At 42.5% G+C, this 18,415-nt stretch overlaps 1 protein-coding gene across 5 annotated transcripts in view; it reads left to right on the top strand.

Annotated features, from left to right (window-relative positions):
- The first annotated feature begins 629 nt into the window (after positions 1 to 629).
- Positions 630 to 18,415, top strand: part of LOC121958183 (uncharacterized) — a 41,714-nt gene continuing 23,928 nt past the window's right edge. For 2 of the 5 annotated variants that reach the window (XM_088090042.1, XM_042507053.2), the window contains exons 1-12: positions 630 to 920; positions 6,361 to 6,429; positions 8,544 to 8,568; positions 8,666 to 8,683; positions 9,242 to 9,364; positions 10,951 to 11,025; positions 12,032 to 12,168; positions 12,246 to 12,362; positions 13,534 to 13,591; positions 14,113 to 14,160; positions 15,861 to 15,929; positions 16,653 to 16,792. In XM_088090042.1, coding sequence (XP_087946168.1) covers positions 891 to 920; positions 6,361 to 6,429; positions 8,544 to 8,568; positions 8,666 to 8,683; positions 9,242 to 9,364; positions 10,951 to 11,025; positions 12,032 to 12,168; positions 12,246 to 12,362; positions 13,534 to 13,591; positions 14,113 to 14,160; positions 15,861 to 15,929; positions 16,653 to 16,792 — 909 coding nt within the window. In that variant the 5' untranslated portion in view covers positions 630 to 890. Of the gene's footprint in view, positions 921 to 6,360; positions 6,430 to 8,543; positions 8,569 to 8,665; positions 8,684 to 9,241; positions 9,365 to 10,950; positions 11,026 to 12,031; positions 12,169 to 12,245; positions 12,363 to 13,533; positions 13,592 to 14,112; positions 14,161 to 15,860; positions 15,930 to 16,652; positions 16,793 to 18,415 lie in introns of those variants that run through there. The other 3 variants (XM_088090041.1, XM_088090043.1, XM_088090044.1) reach the window with 3 other exon arrangements.

The raw sequence follows: 18,415 nt of genomic DNA, 5'->3' as shown, positions 1-18,415 counted from the left end.
AAAGTGATGTACAAACCATCATCTGCAATATTTCTGAGTTACAAAACATCATAAAACCACAATACACTACAAACATGAAAGGCACAATAAAATAAATATACCACAATACACTACAATACAAAGCACAATACGGCACATATACCACAATACATACTATATATTGCAATACATATACGACAATACACCAGTGATGAAGTGTTCTTGGAAATGTTGTGGTATTTGCTGAGATGTTGTGTTTTCACCTTCATGGCCACCGTATTAATTTACCAAAGTGTCCCAAATGACAATACTTCCCTGTGAAATGTAGTGGAGTTGAAGAATAAATTAGTATAAAATAGAAATACTAGTAAAGTAAATGTGACTTGACTTTTCACACTCATTACTTCAGTCTAGTCAACATGTCATGAGCTGAGATAGATAGGGCGCTATCTGCTGGAGGGGCGCTGCCATGCCACCAGTCCCCCTTGGCCTCGAGGGAAAATAATAATAAAATAATTTTTATTTTATGCCCACTGGTGCCCTCACTTAGTGTTTTCTGTTGAGAAAAAAACCCCCCCCAAAAAAAAACAAATTGGGTAGAGCCGGCCCTGGCTGAGAGGAGGAAGGAGGAGTCGCAGTCTCCACCCTTCACCTCCACAGCTGCAGCACATTGATGCCTTATCACAGCAGTGATATGGACTCTTCTCCCGGCGGGAAAGACAACACACTTTGGTCTGGCTAATTTTTACGCGGGCTCAAGTTTTACGTCGACGTCTACACGCGAGAGTTTTTCTTCCCTCTCTGAGGTCGTGTTGGGCGGGGTGAAGTTTTGCTCAGGACGACTTGCTGCTCCTGTCCTGTCTGGAGAGAAATCACACTAGTTTTGCAAACGGAGGCTGTAACTTCTAAACATGGAGTCTTACATCAACTTTGGATGCCAGGTATGGGTTTGTGGCTTCATGTCAGCCGTATTTTTCGGCCTGGAGAAACAAGTAGATTACTGTGATTCTGACTAGTCAGACTCTACCTTTTCCGGTGTTGTGTCCGTGTGTGTGTGTGTGTGTGTGTGTTATGCGTGAGTGTGTTAGGCTCATCTGAGCTCTCATACCAACAAACCACACAGACAACCAATTACTCAACCAGACATTTAAATAAGGGACTGTAGCAGGGTTTCCGCGGATCCGTAAACAGTCTTAAACGGTTGTTTCGATCATGCCACGCGAGAGGCAGACGATGAAGTGTTAAACTTCACGCCTGGTCACGTGATGCAAATGCAAAGCAATATGCAAAGAGGGCAGAAAGAGGGGGTTTAGTAGCTGCCCTGATGCTCAATCTCTGCGTAAAGAGAGTCAAACCACAGACTCAACTTTCACATTGGTTTCACATTTTGGGCTTTTGGAGTCAGAAGGGACCACGTTTGGGGAAAAAAGGATTAGCTGTGGAGGAGGAAAAGGTGGATCTGACTCAGACTGCAGCCACCAGAAGTGACCTCTCACAGACAGCTTGTCTCTGGAGCAGCCTCGCAGCTGGGAGTAGGCAGTTTTCTGCAAAGGGGAAAAAAAATGCAAAATTTTGAGAATACTCTCCTCCTGCAGCTATCCCCTCTCTGGCCTTAGCCCATACAGAAACTTTTAACTTACTTCATACAGAAACTGTGGGAAAGTGTTGTGTTGCAGGGACTTGTATGAACACGTACATGACAGTGGAGGTGGTGTGGAGGGCTCAGCACAATGGGGATTTTACCCAATGACACCAGAATAAAACTGCCTACTTTAGTTTAAAAAAAAAAAAAAAAGATACTCCCAGTCCTCTGTAACAAGAGCTCTTACTGGACAACCATCCACGTAAGTATTGTAAACTAAAGTGCATGAAATAACAAAAGATTTATAAAAGTAATTTAGCAAATTCAGTGTTTTTCTTTAACGGGGTACTCCAGCATTTTGGTACTGGACTTCCATAAAGTTAGCAGAGTCTCTCATGTGGGTCAAGCTCCAATACGCTCAAACAATTCCTCTTATGTTACTCTGCTACTTATGCTAATTTTTTTTTTAACTTGAAAAAGCTCCACAGAAGACATCCATCCATCCATTTTCTTCCGCTTATCTGGGGTCGGGTCGTGGGGGCAGCAGCCTAAGCAGGGAAGCCCAGACTTCCCTCTCCCCAGCCACTTTGTCCAGCTCTACCCGGGGGATCCTGAGTTGTTCCCAGGCCAGCTGTGAGACATAGTCTCTCCAGTGTGTCCTGGGTCTTCCCCGGGGCCTCTTACCGGTGGGACCCTGAACACCTCACCAGGGAGGCGTCCTGGAGGCATCCTAATTAGATGCCCGAGCCACCTCATCTGGCTCTTCTCAACGCGGAGGAGCAGCGGCTCTACTCCGAGCTCCTCCCGGATGACCAAGCTTCTTACCCTATCTCTAAGGGAGAGCCCAGCCACCCTACGGAGGAAACTCATTTCAACCGCTTGTACCCGCAATCTTGTTCTTTCGGTCACTACCCAAAGCTTGTGACCATAGGTGAGGGTGGGAACGAAGATCGACCGGTAAATCGAGAGCTTTGCCTTTCGGCTCAGTTCCCTCTTCACCACGACAGATCGGTGCAGTGTCCGCATTACTGCAGACGCTGCACCGATCCGCCGCTCCATCCTTCCCTCACTTGTGAACAAAACCCCAAGGGACTTAAACTCCTCCACTTGGGGCAGGATCTCATCTCCGATCTGGAGGGGGCATTCCACCCTTTTCCGGCTGAGAACCATGGCCTCGGATTTGGAGGTGGGGATTCTCATCCCGTCCGCACTCGGTCATACAGGGAACGAACTGCTGTTTGGACCATAGGCACAAACAACAGTCAGGATCCGTCCCCCAACCCGAAGGCGGAGGGAGGCTACCCTCTCATTCACCGGGGTTAACTCCAACGTACAGGCACCGAGCTGGGGGGCGATAAGTATTGCCACTCCTGCCCGGCGCCTATCACTAGTGGCAACTCCAGAGTGGAAGAGAGTCCATCCCCTCTCGAGAAGACTGGTTCCAGAGCCCACGCTGTGTGTCGAGGTGAAGCCGACTATATCTAGTGGGAACTTCTCAACCTCGCGCACCAGCTCAGGGTCCTTCCCCACCAGAGAGGTGACATTCCACGTCCCCAGAGCTAGCTTCTGCAGCCGAGGATCGGACCGCCAAGGTCCCCGCCTTTGGCTGCCACCCAACTCACACGGCATCGACCCCTATGGCCCTTCCTACGGGTGGTGAGCCTATGCGCAGGAGGTCCCACGTCGCCTCTACAGGCTGTGCCCGGCCGGGCCCCATGGGTAAAGGCCCGGCCACCAGGCACTCGCCATTGAGCCCGACCCCCAGGCTGGGCAAGGGAAACTCTGGACCATTCGTCTTGTTCATCATCAGGGTCCGGTGAGCTACACTTTGTCTGGTCCCTCCCCTCCCCGACAACTGAGCTCCTAGGATCAGTGGGACACGCAAACCCCTCCACCACGATAAGGTGGTAGCTCAGGGAGGGGCCACAGAAGACATTAGAGTTTTAAAAATTGCTGGAGTGCCCTTTTAATGACAGTTTGTTTGCTCTTGAACCTGTTTATGCAGAATTAATTGAAGCCAGATGTTTTTTAGGTTGCAATGTGTTTGATATATCTTTTTACCCTGCCACCATCTGGTCCCAATGAGAGCATCCTGACATCCTGTGTCACTACGAAGTAGAGCAACAGGTCTCCTGCCAATACGAAGGCTCTACGACAGGAAGCTAACGGTCTCACCATGACAAATATTTGCACTGAAAGATGCCAGAGGACGACCGGCAGCATCATGAAACAACCCACCCAACTCACAGACTGTGAGGGGACACTTCTGCTGTTGCTGTTTCACTTTATGGACAGTTTGCTGCATTTTTAAAAAAATGCATCAGATGATCAGCCATGTGTGTCTGTAATATTGTTTTTGTTTATAAATTGTTTCTTTACTAGACACAGTTAAGTTTCCTTTGCACAGGTATGACTCAGATCTTGTCTCCAGGGTCCAACCTAGACGGGAGACCACTAATGCTAAACCTATCCAGGTGCAGGCTGCAGGAGGTGGAGCATCGTAGTGGCGCAGTGAAAGACCGTTGTCGTGGGAGTGTAGCAGCTTTTGTACAGAGAGGCAAACACACAGGATGAGCATCTGTATCAGTAGACAAACCATTTGCACGGAGACCACCTCTGACACAAGAAGCCTCTCTTCTGCTGCAGCTTCTTTTGGCAAAGGCAAAGCATTGCGTAGGAATGAAACTTTATTGACCTGACAGCAGGATGTTCAGAGGTTCATCTGGTTAGATGCCCAGGACTGACTAAAACTCTCAAGCTAAAATTTAAGTGATGATAACAAATGGAAATATATGCTGTTACATGTGCAGATATGGAAAAGTGAATATATTGGTGACACATACGACAGAGATGACTCTGTCATGGATTTAGAAAAGGGAGAAATTCATTGATTGGTTTGAAAATTATCAAAAAGAAAGGGATATTAAACAGTAGATGGAGGTTGTGAAAAAATTAGGTGAGTAAGTGAAAAGTGGAACTTCGGCTTACCATCTGTACAACAATTTTAAAGGAAAACTATAGTTTTACTCTAGTGGATTTTGACAGTTTCTAGTTGAGATCTCCTCTTTGCTACCTGTCACCACTGTGTATCTAGGGTTGGAAATTACATTTTTTGTCTCCAAAATCTAACAGCCTCTTAAAAGATTACCATTGTTTTTGTGCCTGGTGAATAAAGCAAATTTGGCAGCCACTTGCACATTTTACCTGCATTTGGCTGGTGCTAATTTCCAACCTTGTGTGTATCACATCATAACTATGAATTCAAACATTAGTTTCAGGCTTTTAGCCGTTCTTGTGTTGTTTTTTTCTTTTAGAGACGGCTCAGTGACTTGGAAATTTGGTAGAAACATCCCCCAGGATGAATTTGTGGTTCCAGGAGGATAAATGTTACTTCTCTAGCATTACTGTGAGGTCCACATAAATGGAAATGTAACAACTATGAGACAGATTGCTATAATACTTGCTACAGACATTCAGGAAGAGCCGTACCTGAATTACGTCAGTGATGTTAGTGATGTAATCAATGCCAGGGGGATGGTAGTTTTCAATCCACACCGTCTCTGACCTGCATTCAGAGCAGTTTCATGTCAGTGACCCGGGAGGAAATCAGTGTTTGTAGTGAATGATTACTTGATTACACTGAGTGAGTGAATGCAGTCTGACTATTACAGATATACTTGGAGCTGATCAATCAAGATAGAAAAGAGTAGTGGTATATTTGTGAGTTTAAACAGCTAACTGTGCAGGTTACGCTTTAATAAACGAGACTACGAGTGTAAAAAATGCAGGGGGTCTCTGGTTGCCATTGGATGACTGAAATTTTGGAAAAATTGAAAACGTGGTTTTAGAATTAATGGCACAATTCCTAACCTCAAGAACACTTCAGACAAGTCTTCTCCAAAACAGAAAGGTGGCTAAAAATATTAGATAAAGCACAGTGTCCTATGGAAGAAATGTGCAAAGTGTTTAAATTTAAATGAATTAATGGCATCTTGACATAAAATCACTATTAGATAGTGTTTTTGCACTGCTATAACAGTTTTTAACTACATCTCCTGGCTTTCATGAGTGAATAGAGTTTTTATATGTACTTGAGATGGGAGTCTTTGCCACTTCCTAAATGGAGGGAGAGGTAACCCCTGTCTCTCTATGAGGATGACCTCTGGCCTTTTGAACAGTTGTTCATTGATGTGACTCCCAGTGTTCAGATGGGGTATTTTGCCATACACTGAAGCATACAAGATGTTCGGGCCACACACACAACCATCAAGAATAACTGCCAAACCTTTCCTCGACCTCCTATTACCCTAATTGACCTACATTTCTAGAAGAAAACAATGATCACTCAATGAGCACTCGGATGCCTTGTTTGGCAAGCCATCTTCTTTTACAAAAAATATGATCAGCAGGATGTGAAGGTTAACAAAGCACACTATACAGTAGGCCAAGATCTTCCAAAAAGAGACTTTTATTAGTTTGTCTGCAGAGCAACTGAGAACACATACAGAAATGCTTTTATACTGTTTTGTTCTAAGTAAACATCATGGTCAACACTCTTCCTTTGCGTCTCTACCAGCATGGTGTAAGCCCCTCTGAGTATTGTCCTATTCTTTGATTCATTGAACATAATGATGGAATCTGACAGTACATATATTGCATTCTTTATCCACGTTCAGTGTGGGCTTTCACCATTATCCTGTAGCTGTGTGTCATTAATCTTCTTGTTATGACACACTGGTTTCATAACAGGACAAGTTGCAAGATGATCTGATGCACCTTTTTTTGTGTACTTCTTGTAGGTCTGCCTCACCCAACATACCAGAGTGGGTGGTTTGAAGAAGCATATGATATCAACAAATCATCGAAAGGTGGGCACTTAACCACATTATTTTTCTTTTTTTTCTGGTTTTGGCAGAAAATTCCAACTGAACCATTCATCCAACAAAACAAAAAAACAGATTGGGTGATGAAGTAGTTTTGGCAACTGTTAACCCCCCGAGCTTGTGATGGCATAAGCACAAGCATGTTAGAAAATTAACAAAACTGCACATCTTTGGCCTGCTGGGGAAAACACACTTAAACTTTACTGTCTAGGTGATCAGAAAAGCGGATGCTGTCTAGTGTTGGTAAGATGATGGTGATGAAATATTCGAACATTCTTGTGAATTCCTTTTTTTTTTTTTTTTTTTTGGCCTGTAAGCAGCTAAACTACATTTTATATTGCATAAGAAACACAAATTTAACCATCTCCTGTTATGCTTCAACAGTTTTGCTTACCAAGTGGAACTAGTTCTGCTTTCCTTTTTTCATTTTTTGACTCATCAGGCAGGAAATAGTTTTGGTCGTCTTCTCGCATCTTTCTGCCATATGGGTGCAGTGTCTGTGCTTTAACCACATCCTGTCAACAGTTGTCATACATTCTTATTCTTATACTATAATTTTACACACACAAACATACGGAAATGGATTGGGGCCATTTATGATGGAGAATTTTTTTTTGGGCAAATCGAGATTAAAGTCGAAATGATGAGAATGAAGTTTAAATTTCCAGAATAAAATCGAAATTTTGAGAAAAAAGTCGAAATTTCAAGAATAAAGTTGAAACAAAATTTCGAGATTAAAGTCGAAGTGACGAGATTAAAGTTGAAATTTCGTGAAAAAAAGTCGGAATGTTGAGAATAAAGTTGTAATATAATTTCGAGATTTAAGTCGAAAGGAGAGCGGAGAGCCGCGCTGACCTCTGTGTACTTGCCCGGGGAGGGCTGCCCGTTGCGGGGGCGCTACTTCCGAGGCTCCCCGTGATGAATTTCCAACGTTTTCCCCTCCTCCTCACCACCACCAGCCACCACAGAGTGGTGGGAGGTGAGACCACCAGGGCGTGGTGGGATCGAGGCGGGAGTCCGGAGGCCCGGCCCAGGGTGACCTGGCCAGGGGTACACAGGGCGGGCAGAGGTCCCTCAATGCAGTCGCGGGTAAACTGCCGGAGTAACTTTGACTCTCTTAAGGTAGCCACGGCTGGCAGTGGGGGTGAGATTAGACCCCCAGGGTGGGTTGGGATCGAGGCGGGGGTCCCGGAGGCCAGGCCGGGGTCAGGGTGAGCCTGACTCTGCGACTCTGTAGAGTCGGGCTGAAGGGCCTGTCACCAGCCACCACTATGTGTTAGCTGGTAGTAATGAGAGGGAGGGGAAAACGTAGGAAATTCATCCCGGGGAGCCTCGGTAGTAGCACCCTGGCCTCGAGCTGCCCTCCCCGGGCAAGTACAGAGAGGTCGGTGCGGCTCTTCGGACCTTCCCCTGGGAGATAGGAGGGGGGTGCCTCCCCGCCGCCATCACCCCGGCCACGAGCAGCCCTCGCCGGGCAAGTATGCAGAGGCCAACGTGGCTTTCCGCTCTCCTTGCGACTTTATTCTCGAAATTTCGACTTTAATCTCGAAAGGCTCAACTGTGCATAAGAAAGGATGGTCACTTTGTTAAAAACTATGTGGGCAAACACAGCAGTTTAGAACAGCTTTTCTCAATGCACAAAGTCCTTGTTGCTTGTAGCCTGCAGTTCATGCTTGAAATCCAATGTTTAGTTGGTGTAGAGCCACAGCCGTCCTCCACAGCCACTGAGGGCTCATCTTTGGTGGGGCGTATTCCCACGAGCTTTACATTGTGCTGTCGGTCATAGTTGGTGTTTTAGGAGGTTTGACGTAGTGTTTTTTGCAGTGGAAAAAGTCCATGTTCTGTCATCTTTCTGCCCGACAAAATCAATGCAAGGGGAGATTTTGTGACATGAATGCTCGAAAATAACAAAAATGTATCTTGAGGATGTGATTGGTTGTTACATTTTAAATTGGAGAGGCGGGGACAACAAAAGTAAGTTTGCAATGAGTTATTTGCTGTGGCGGTAACTGTGATATCATTACTTGTTATTTGGGGATACATTACTGCTTAACACCAGCATTAATAAACCACCTCTGTGTCCTCTGCTTTACCAACAGAAAATGGCAGACATCTTCCAGAAAGGTGATTGTTTTTCCCTCGACATTTCAGATACATTTAATTTCTTGATTTCTATGATTTTATGCACAGCTAATTAATTTTTTTTTTTACTTCTTTTTAGGAACGTTCAAGGGTTATGGTAAGCCCGCTTCCTCCTGTTTACATTCAGTGTGACTCTGGACCCAACACTGGTGGTGTTTGTGCAAAGGCCCATCAGTGCATGTATTTTTAGCTGAAGCTCAGAAGTTTTAACGTTGACTTCAGCTTTATACAATTCAGTTTTATTTATACAGCCCAATATCAATAATCAGTACTTGATGGTATGACACCATCTGTCCTTGGACATATGTTAAATAAGGGCATAACTCTAAAAAAATCTTAAATGGGAAAAGAAATGGAACAAACCTCAGAAAGTGCAACTGAGGAGGGATCCCCATTTCAGAACGGACAGACGTGCCATGGATGTTGTACATACAGAGCAGATAAACAGAATAACAGTAATGCATATGAAAAAAATGATACACAGAGGGAAGAGAGATGCACTGCAACAATAACTATAACAATAATAAAAATATGAGCCACAACAGTAGTGCTGCATGTCAATATATATGATATATATTCATATAGCATAGTATATGTGTGCAATGATATTAATCATATGTGTAATAGCAGTAGAAATATGACTAATGATAAATAGCAGCAGTGGGCATCAGGCACGACCACAGCAGCAGCCAGTACGACAACCCACGATCCAGATGCTACCACGATCCATGGCAACCTCTAAGACAAGAAGGCACAAGACCTCCACGAGAGAATCCAAGTTAGTAACAAGTATAAATGTTTGTAAATGAAGAGAGGGATGGAGAGAGGAGCTCAGTGTGTCAGAGGAGGTTCTCAGCAGACAAAGCTTATATCTGCGTGAGAAGGGCCTGCTTCACGGCAAGCCTGAGACAGCCCTGACTCGAAGCTTTATCAAAGACGGACGTCTTAAGTCTACTCTTAAATGAGGAGACGGTGTATGTCTCCCAGTCCAAGAGAAGAAGATGTTTCCACAGAAGAGGGGCCTGATAGCTGAAGACTAGCTAAAAAAGCACAAATATGAATGAACTCTCCCACTTATATAAAGACAGATCACACAGAAGACCCAGTTAATTCTTGCTAACTACGTATATTCAAACTTAGTTTGGAAGTTGGGGTTGGTTCTTTTTGGCCGTAGATATAATCTGACAAGATTATATTTGGACAACCAATAGATTAAAAACTTATTAGTACCTGCAGCTATAGAGAGGCAAAGTCCTTCCCCCTCCAGTGGCCCTCATGGGACCTTATATCAGAAAAAAATCAAAAAATATGTATGGCCATCAACAGCAACAATTTTTTGATACTTTTTGAATTGTGCCATGAAATACATGTATTTGTAAACAGTAAATGGACTACACTTGTAAAGAACCTTTCTAGTCTTACAACCACTTAACACTACATGTCACATTCACCCATTCACACACACAATCACACACTTGTGGCTGAGGCTAACGTGCTTGATGCCACCTGCTGCTTAGTAACCATTCATACACACTCACACTGGGATGACGCAGCATCTGGAGCAGTTTGGGGTTCAGTATCTTTCCCAAGGATTCTTTGATGTGTTGACTAGAGAAGCCGGGGATCGAACCACCAACAGGCCCACTCTACGTCTGAGCCACCGCCGAGCTTATCAATTTATATTATCATTTTGTGGGTCAAGAAAGTCACAGTTTATCGTTTGCACGATTTAGTTTATATGTGAAACCACTCAGTGAACTACATCTCTCACCTTGCACAACATATGTCACCAACACTAACACGGCCATTTACTCGATTAACGATTTTTTCATCCAGCAACTCCTGGTCCTTCATCTTCTGAGAAATGAAAAATGAGTAAGATTAGTGCTTGTGTGAGTGACTCCCAGTCCTGGTGCACTGGGCATCATAGCTTCAGTTAAAGTGATGAGGTCACCTACACGACTTGTGAAGCATTTCTAGTTTCAGGTTTTTTTTTAAATTGACAAATATGCGTGTGTAACACACACACACGCATGGCACAGTTCTAACAGGTTCAAAAAATTATTTGTCACTATCCAGTGTTTCTACTGACAGCAGCTTTCTTTTCTCACGCCTTCAAGTTTGGCCATTTGGTCCAAACAGCTTTAAACCCTCTAGACAATGCAAAGTTTAACTAAGTTTATTGAAAGCCTTTAAGCCTTTTGGTAAGGCTTGGTAAAGATAACAGTGCGCAGAGTTATTAACAGTTTGCATTGTCACTATTATATTGTGCATTTATTTGAAGTTTAAGATGAAGTAACGTGGGCTGTCCTGAGTAGTTTTAGTGTAATAATCTTTTGTTCTATTGTCATCTTTCCTCTACAGGCTTCTTTCCCTCAATTATCAAGATTGATCCAGATGCCACAGCCAAGCATGACATCTACCAACAACCAATCATAGGTTAGTAAAGTGTGTTTAACTTGGTTCATGTTATACCTCTCTCTCCCTCTGATACATCTCAACAAGAGGCAAACTACACCAGTTTGGAACATCTCACAGGTTTACTAGTAGCAGGTGATAGTATGATAATTAGTGTGAAAGGGACCTTATAAAAAAACCTGTGGCACATGCAAATTTTGGTGGGAAAGGGGTATGATTGTGGTAGCAGTAGACCAGCAGCTCACATGTTCAGCAAACAAAAAGCACTGTTTTTGTCAGTGGAGGCTTTTAAAAAAGCAGAGAATGGGAACAGAAAGCGTTTTAACACTTCCTCATCTGAATGAGCTGTTGAGCAGCTGTACAGTTGTGTTAGGTTACTGCTGTTAAAAATACATGTCCTTATCTTGCTTCTTCACAATAAAAGCTCTTAAATGGCAAAACTTTTACTGTGGAAGAATCTGAAGGACATGAAATGTGTTTATCACTGATATAGCGGAGCTTTGTTAGCAGCTTAACTTCAATAGAGAATGGTCCACCAACTCTGCAGGGAGGAAGAGTGAAAGCAGAAACAGCCACAGTGAGATGTTAGATGAAGAGCTGCAGACAACAGGCTCTTACTGCATCTCTACAAACAGCTGACCTCCAACAGTTAAACTCAGTTTTTTTTCTTTGTTTTTTCCGGTTATATTTTCTCGGGTACTTTTTATTTAGCGTAGACCTTTGGACGTTTCCACTGTCTTCAGCTCAGTCTGTTATGTTTGAATCATGCATAATCACTTGATTACATAGCATTTTTTTCTTTTCTAATCATTCATTAATGTCTTTATAAACTTAAATATTTGGCATATTAAAAATATTTTTTTAGTTTTTGGTGGCTCACAAAAGGTGTATAATTTGTAGGCAGTAAATGATAATGGACTTGTAGGACTGTTCTCATTAAAACAAATGTAAACTTGTGTATAGCAATGCTGAATATTCTATATGTATGTATATGTAATGACTCTGCTTTAAATGTAACCTCTTCCAGGTGTGTCTCTGATGACTTTATGTTTCAGTCAAGACACAAGTATATATTTTTACCTTTGCCATGCCTGTGAAGAAAAACATCCACCAGACAGGATTGCAAACCACCTTGCTAGTATTGACCATTTCAGGAACTACTTTGTAAGTGCTGAACATCATACAAAATTAACCAATGTTTAAAATTTGGAAGCACAATTTCATTTGTATTTGTATTTTAGAGCTACATAAACCCCAATGTGGTGAACTTTGCCTGGATCCCCAGCGTGGCTAGGAGAGCCATGCTGACGCCTGATGCCAAAAGTGACATAAGAGAAAGGGAGCCCGCACGACTACAGGTGCCTGGAGTCCTAAATATAAATGAAAAATGAAACAGCAACGGTCCAGTGTGTAGGATTTAGGAAATATAGAACCAGAAATAGAATATATAAGTGTATTTTCTTTTAGTATAATCACCTAAAAATAAGAATTGTGTTTTTTTTTTTTTTTTAAATCTTGAACCATTTATATCTACATAGGGAGTGGGTCCTTGTCCACGGAGTGCACCATGTTGCAAAGCCATATTTCCACAGTCGCCCAGAACTGACAAATGAAACAGTGGCTCTTGATAGGGCTAGATAGTTGTGTTTTTGCATCTGTCACCGTAGTTAGCAGCCCCTCCGTGACAAGCCGAACAGTGTTGGAAAAACACAGATTTTTAGCATGAAACTGCTTTATTCAGGGCTTTGCTGGCTCAGTTTGTTTTGAGGAGAAGGATACCACTGTGTTTAATTCAGCTCCGGGCACAAACCTAAACATCTGGATCTTAAGTAGTGAGAGAAAAAAGGGGAGCAAACATTAGCAGGTGCTGGGCTGGCAGTCCCTCCATGACCAGCCTAATGGTAATGGAGAAACACTGATTTGTAACATGTAACTGCTTTATTCAGTGTTTTCATCACTTTATGTCACTGAGTATGTTTTTTTTGGGAGAGGAAGAGACTTCTGCAGATAATTTGGCTCCTGGTAAAAAAAAAATCCTGAACAATGAACACTTAAGAAATCCTAACAGAAAGTTTTATCTGGTTGCAGCTGCAATCCTCACCGCTAGATGTCACTAAATCATACTCACTGCTCCTTTAAAGCAGCTGTATATCAACATTGGATTATATAACTACCAGTAATTGAAAGAGGATGCTCAAAGTGAAAACAGAAGGGTTTATTAACAAACTCTGCAGTGCCCCTCAGTTTCAAATGACTGAGTGCATCATAGTGAGGTGATAATGTCAGCTTATGTGAGTTGTATACACACTTTGCTCATTCTGTGCAAACACATCACTCAAAACACAGGTGTGGGAATGCAATTTCTAAATCACACTGGCAATGCTAGTCCCAAGTGAATAGAGCTTTTGGTGGGTAATGCCATCGTGTAGCTTGTCAAACTAGTGCACTGTGCCGTGTGAAGAGATTTTGCTGCCACATTTGTTATTGGTGGAATGACCTCCACAATTTCTCCTTATTTTCTGTTCGCAGTTGTTGGATTTACCTGAATATCTGTTGAAGAGGTTCCAAACAATTAGCTACTCTGAAGGTATGTGATTCCAGGATTTCTCTATGTAATGTTTTTTAAAGAATTTTACTGAATCGTATTGAAAGGATGAGTTTTCTATGATGACAATTATTCAGCAGTGAGACGCTGGTTGATGCTTTAGTCAGGAAACGTTAAATACGAGCACTCGGGTCAGCATAGCAGCATGGACAGAAGTGTGTGACCAAGACCAAACTTAAAGCAATGCCCTTATACACATCTGGTACCTATCAATCACCAATATGTCGTCAAGAGTAAGACCACAGGGATACTTCTATGAGATTGTATTGGAGACTTTGGGTGGGGGCACCTTTCCTGAATAGGTACGAGACGTGGGGTATAGTCCCTTCACAATTGTTACCATATGTCCAACATAACTTGCAGGGTCAAAGACTTGACTTAAAAGTAGGTAAACGTTCACATGAGGCGGATACGTATATGTTAAATAATTATAAAAGATGCATAATTATAAAAACTCATACTAACACATATGTTAATTAAAATGATCTGATCTTACTCCCCAGTGATGCAGACTCTCAGTGAAAACGACAAGCTTCTCAAGGTACTTGAAGGTGTGTGCACATTTTTCTCAGGACTCATATTTCCGCTTAAGGACTGGTCAAGACTAGGACAGTTTAATGTAAAGTTCAGCCCTTCCTCTTTTCCCCTTGTTGGTTTATTCCTCACCCCTGTGACAGCAGTCAACAGTAGAAAACAGTCTCACCACATTCAGTCCATTTAGTAGCTCTTCTGGACCTTTCAGTCATATCAAATGATTTCATGTTTTAGTCATAAGAGTGTCTCAAACTACAGGAGTTTTGGGCTGTTTTAGGAAGGAGGAAAGAGACGTGGTTTTGGACCTTGGTAGGTACTGATTTCAGCCCAGATCATCTGGTAACGTGAGAGGTTTTAAAGATACAGTGTCCAGCGGTCCAAACTGCTCGCAGACTTATTAGGGCTGTCACAACAATTTAGATATTGTAGTTTTAGGATTTAAAATCTGGATGGTTATGGTCACAATTACATCAGGTGATGGTGTTGCCAAACAAGGGTAAACATGCTAGCCCTTAAGGCTAATGTTAGCTAACATACGACCATTGACAGATAGATAGAATCATACCTGCAGGTCTCGCTGAAGAAAATACAGCCTGTATTGAATGCGTTTCCCCAACTATTTTCTCTTTAAGACTTGTTTAGCCTTCTGCTTTTTTTGTTCTTGTTGCAAAGCACTGTTAACATGACAGCAATGGGTGTATAAACACTACTGGATTCAGCGTTAGAGGAAGGGGCCCATTTATCTCTATGAAAGCTGCTCAGTGGCGCATTTTGGTTGGGACCCTCTTGGTATTTTGGAGCCAGAAGTGACCATGTTTGGATCAGAAGTTGGAGCTGTGGAGGAGTGAATGTTGGGTCTGAAATACAAACTGTAGCAACACCTCGCAATCAGCCTGCCAGTCATGTGGCCCCGCCCGTAAATATGCGTATCTTTGGGCCTCAGTAAGAAGTGAACTGGTGAATTATGTAAAAATTCCCCCCTGCACAGTTGTCATGAAGTTGAAATTAGCTATAGAGACCAAAACCTCTTTTGCACTAGGCTGTAAACATGCTTATTTGTGCTGTAAATTTGGGCATTTTAACATTGGGATCTATGTCGGGGTTGTGATGCTCAAAAAAGTATCTACTGATAAACAGATGTCTCTTTCACAATATAAATCTGTGGGGGGAAAAATATTTTTGCACCCAATAGAACCACGTGACGGACCTGGATGCTGTAATTCCATATGTGGCTACTATGTTAAATTGCTTCAAAGCCTGATGCTGTTTCAGGGAGCTCAGTTGTCACACTACTTCAGTCTTGATTTTTGCGTAATATGAATGTGAGGTGGTGCATTCCTGCTAGTGGCACAGTGATCTTATTATTATCTTGTATGCCAGCGAAAGTTTAGAGAGGAGACCACCTGTGAAGTTCTTTTTGTTTCTATGTGCATAATGGAACCCATTTCCAAAATTGAGTAGGATTTTAAATCTCCTGTTGTCTGAGCCTGACTTTCAAAAAGTGCAAATTTAAACATTAAATTTTATGACACCTGAAAAAAACTGTTTTCATGAAGATCACATGAAATGATCCAAAGCTCCAAAAGAGCTACTGATGTGGTGTGTGGTGAGACTGATCTCTCAATATGCTGTATATCTGCACAATACATGTAGTCTTTGTATTATCATTTCAGCCCATGCTTTATCACTGCAATCTTTTTTTTTTTTTGTCCTTCAGATGTCAAGCCAAAGAGAACGATGATACAAACATACCAAAAAGACAGCAACAGGAAGCATCCACTTCTTGGTCAGTAAATGTCTCACAACATGGTTATAAAATGCTTTTTAATGGAAGATGTTTCCCTTCAGTATGGACAACAGGAAGGGCACGAAAAAGAGATGACATAAAGCGGAAATTATGTTTTCTCTCCCAACATAGAATGTTGGATTCAATTAATTAATGTTCAAATGAATTAAAAGTTTTTATTAATTCTTTAGAGAAACATTTTCTCGTAGGATATCTAAAATTAGATTATTGGAGCCTGGTCACTGCTCTACAGTGAGAATCATGTAATGTCAATTAAAATGAGAGATTCTTGAGCTACAGCTTTGAGGAAGTGGAAGTCATTTAGCAGGCAAGGAGAATCTTGTTGAACACGTTTTTATTCTTGTGTGGAAAGATCACAGTGTACACACAGTAAATCAGAGAAACTGTAAGAAAAGAAATACATTTGCCTTTTTTCAGTAGAGAGCAACAACAGTCAGGAAGGTACCTCACATGGAGAAGAAACAAGGGAGAAAATAGAAAAAAAATAGAGCAATGAAACGCATAAAGCCAGTGTGCAAGGTTTCAGTGTATAGTGATAATCAGATGATGTTTTTTAAAAACAAAAAAAAACACACTTAGAAAAAAATATGAAAATTGTGTGCAAAGTCCTTCGTGCTGGACAGTTAACTACACTGTTGGCTTTCTTCAGTTTTTTTTTCTAAACTTCTCTTTTTCTGTCTTCTCTGATCATGGTCTTTGCAGGAATGCAGCACCTTATTGAATGCATTCGTGTTGGGCCAGCTGAGAAAAGATATTATCTCTGCACACTCTGTTGCCTAACTGTGGCCACCCACATGATCATCGGACATGTCCTGAGCTTTGACCACATCTATTGTTACTTGGTAAGTAGCTGTGACATTAAAGATAATATCCATCAACAAACATTGCCACACAGTTTGAGACATACATGCAATATCTACAACAGCAGCTTTAAAGATGTGGGTCATTCAGACATCGTGTCATTGAGGGAATGGTGGATCCTGTGTCATTGACTAGAAGGCGATAGCTCGTGATAGAGGTCCGATGTGTTGTGTGCCAGGGGGCCAGGCAGGTGTGCTGTTGTTCACTGGCGAATCGTACAATATGTCCTTTCAATATTGGGTTGTGTTATTAATGTGCAAAGTAGCTAACTAGCTTCATGGTGGTCTTTTGGTTTCTTATTTTGAATGACTATTACAGATGGCCATAGTCTGCTGGTATGGAGGGGTATCTCCTCTCACGCAGGCACAGAACATACGTGCTTGTTGGCTGTCCGTTTGGTGTGTTCCTGTGCAACACTTTGGTCGAGAAATGGCGACATGAGGATGACGCAGCTGGGGGGCTTTATCACTGCTAGTTCTGTGATACTGGTTTGGTGTGTCATGTCCTTTAGTGAGCTCAGACATCCGGAGGGAGCTCGGAGTAGAACCACTGCTCCCTCATATCAAAAGGGGCCTGTTGAGGTTGTTTGGGCATCTGATTAGGATGCCTCCCAGGGCACCTCCTGTTGGAGGTGTTCTTGGCACATCCAACTGGTAGGAGGCCCCAAGGTAAACCTAGCTGGAGGGATTTTTATCTTATCCAGGATAACTCGCAGAATTATCTCAGTACATGGCGGTTGTAAGCAAAATGTGCCGAGTAATGCATGTGGTTTCCTTAGGGTTGTAACAGACTCAGAATTATGTCAGTCAAATTGAATTTGACTGTTTAATATGAATGTTAGTGTAGTTGTTTCTTAAGTAGCAATGATGTGTGGAAGATGAAGAAACCTCCGCGGACACCGACTCGGTTGCATAATAATCAATTTATTGCAGCAAAGTTCAGCATCCACCAGGCCCCATGGTCTGCCTGGGAGAGGATTCAGGACCAATGCGAATCTCTCTCTTTCAGCTCATGCAAAACTCTTATATACGTACAGGCATCAATACATTTGTCCGTAAAGCAACTCTTCACCTGCTGTGATCAATCACAAAACCCCACAAGTATCTCCTTATTTGGAAGGAACCTTATTCCATGTTACTTCTAGCCTGGTGCCAGTATTCTGCACATTTGTCTTCCAGGCCTAAACATCCCTAGACCTCTAACCTCGAGGCCTCCTTGCCTGACCAAATTAGGAACTTTAAGAAACTGAGCATAATACACCACATTAGGCTGCTCGCTCCTTTGTTTTGATATAGAATACTAAGCAACATTTGAACTGCCACATTTTTGAATGGACATGACCTTCAGATTGACAGTGACGTTCGCGTAATACAGTAAACAAGCCATATTAGTCCTCCGAACTAATGCCTGCTAAATATGTTAATGACTCATCTAGGTCTGAGTCTGCAGCTCTGCAGAGAGAAATCATTGGACCAAAACGTCCCAGAAGTACGCTATACACTAACTGACAAAAAACCCCCCCTGAAAATAACTGCTTGACTTTAAGTATCTCAGTTGACTGAGGAGTCTCCAACTGATGACTTTAATCATCAGCTTTTAGGGGC

The sequence above is a fragment of the Plectropomus leopardus genome, chromosome 17 (assembly GCF_026936395.1).
Source record: "Plectropomus leopardus strain MGB_pleo_1.0 chromosome 17, ASM2693639v1, whole genome shotgun sequence".
Classification (NCBI taxonomy): domain Eukaryota; kingdom Metazoa; phylum Chordata; class Actinopteri; order Perciformes; family Serranidae; genus Plectropomus; species Plectropomus leopardus.
Note: the sequence above shows the minus strand (reverse complement) of the source record. Positions and strands in the feature narration are given on the sequence as shown.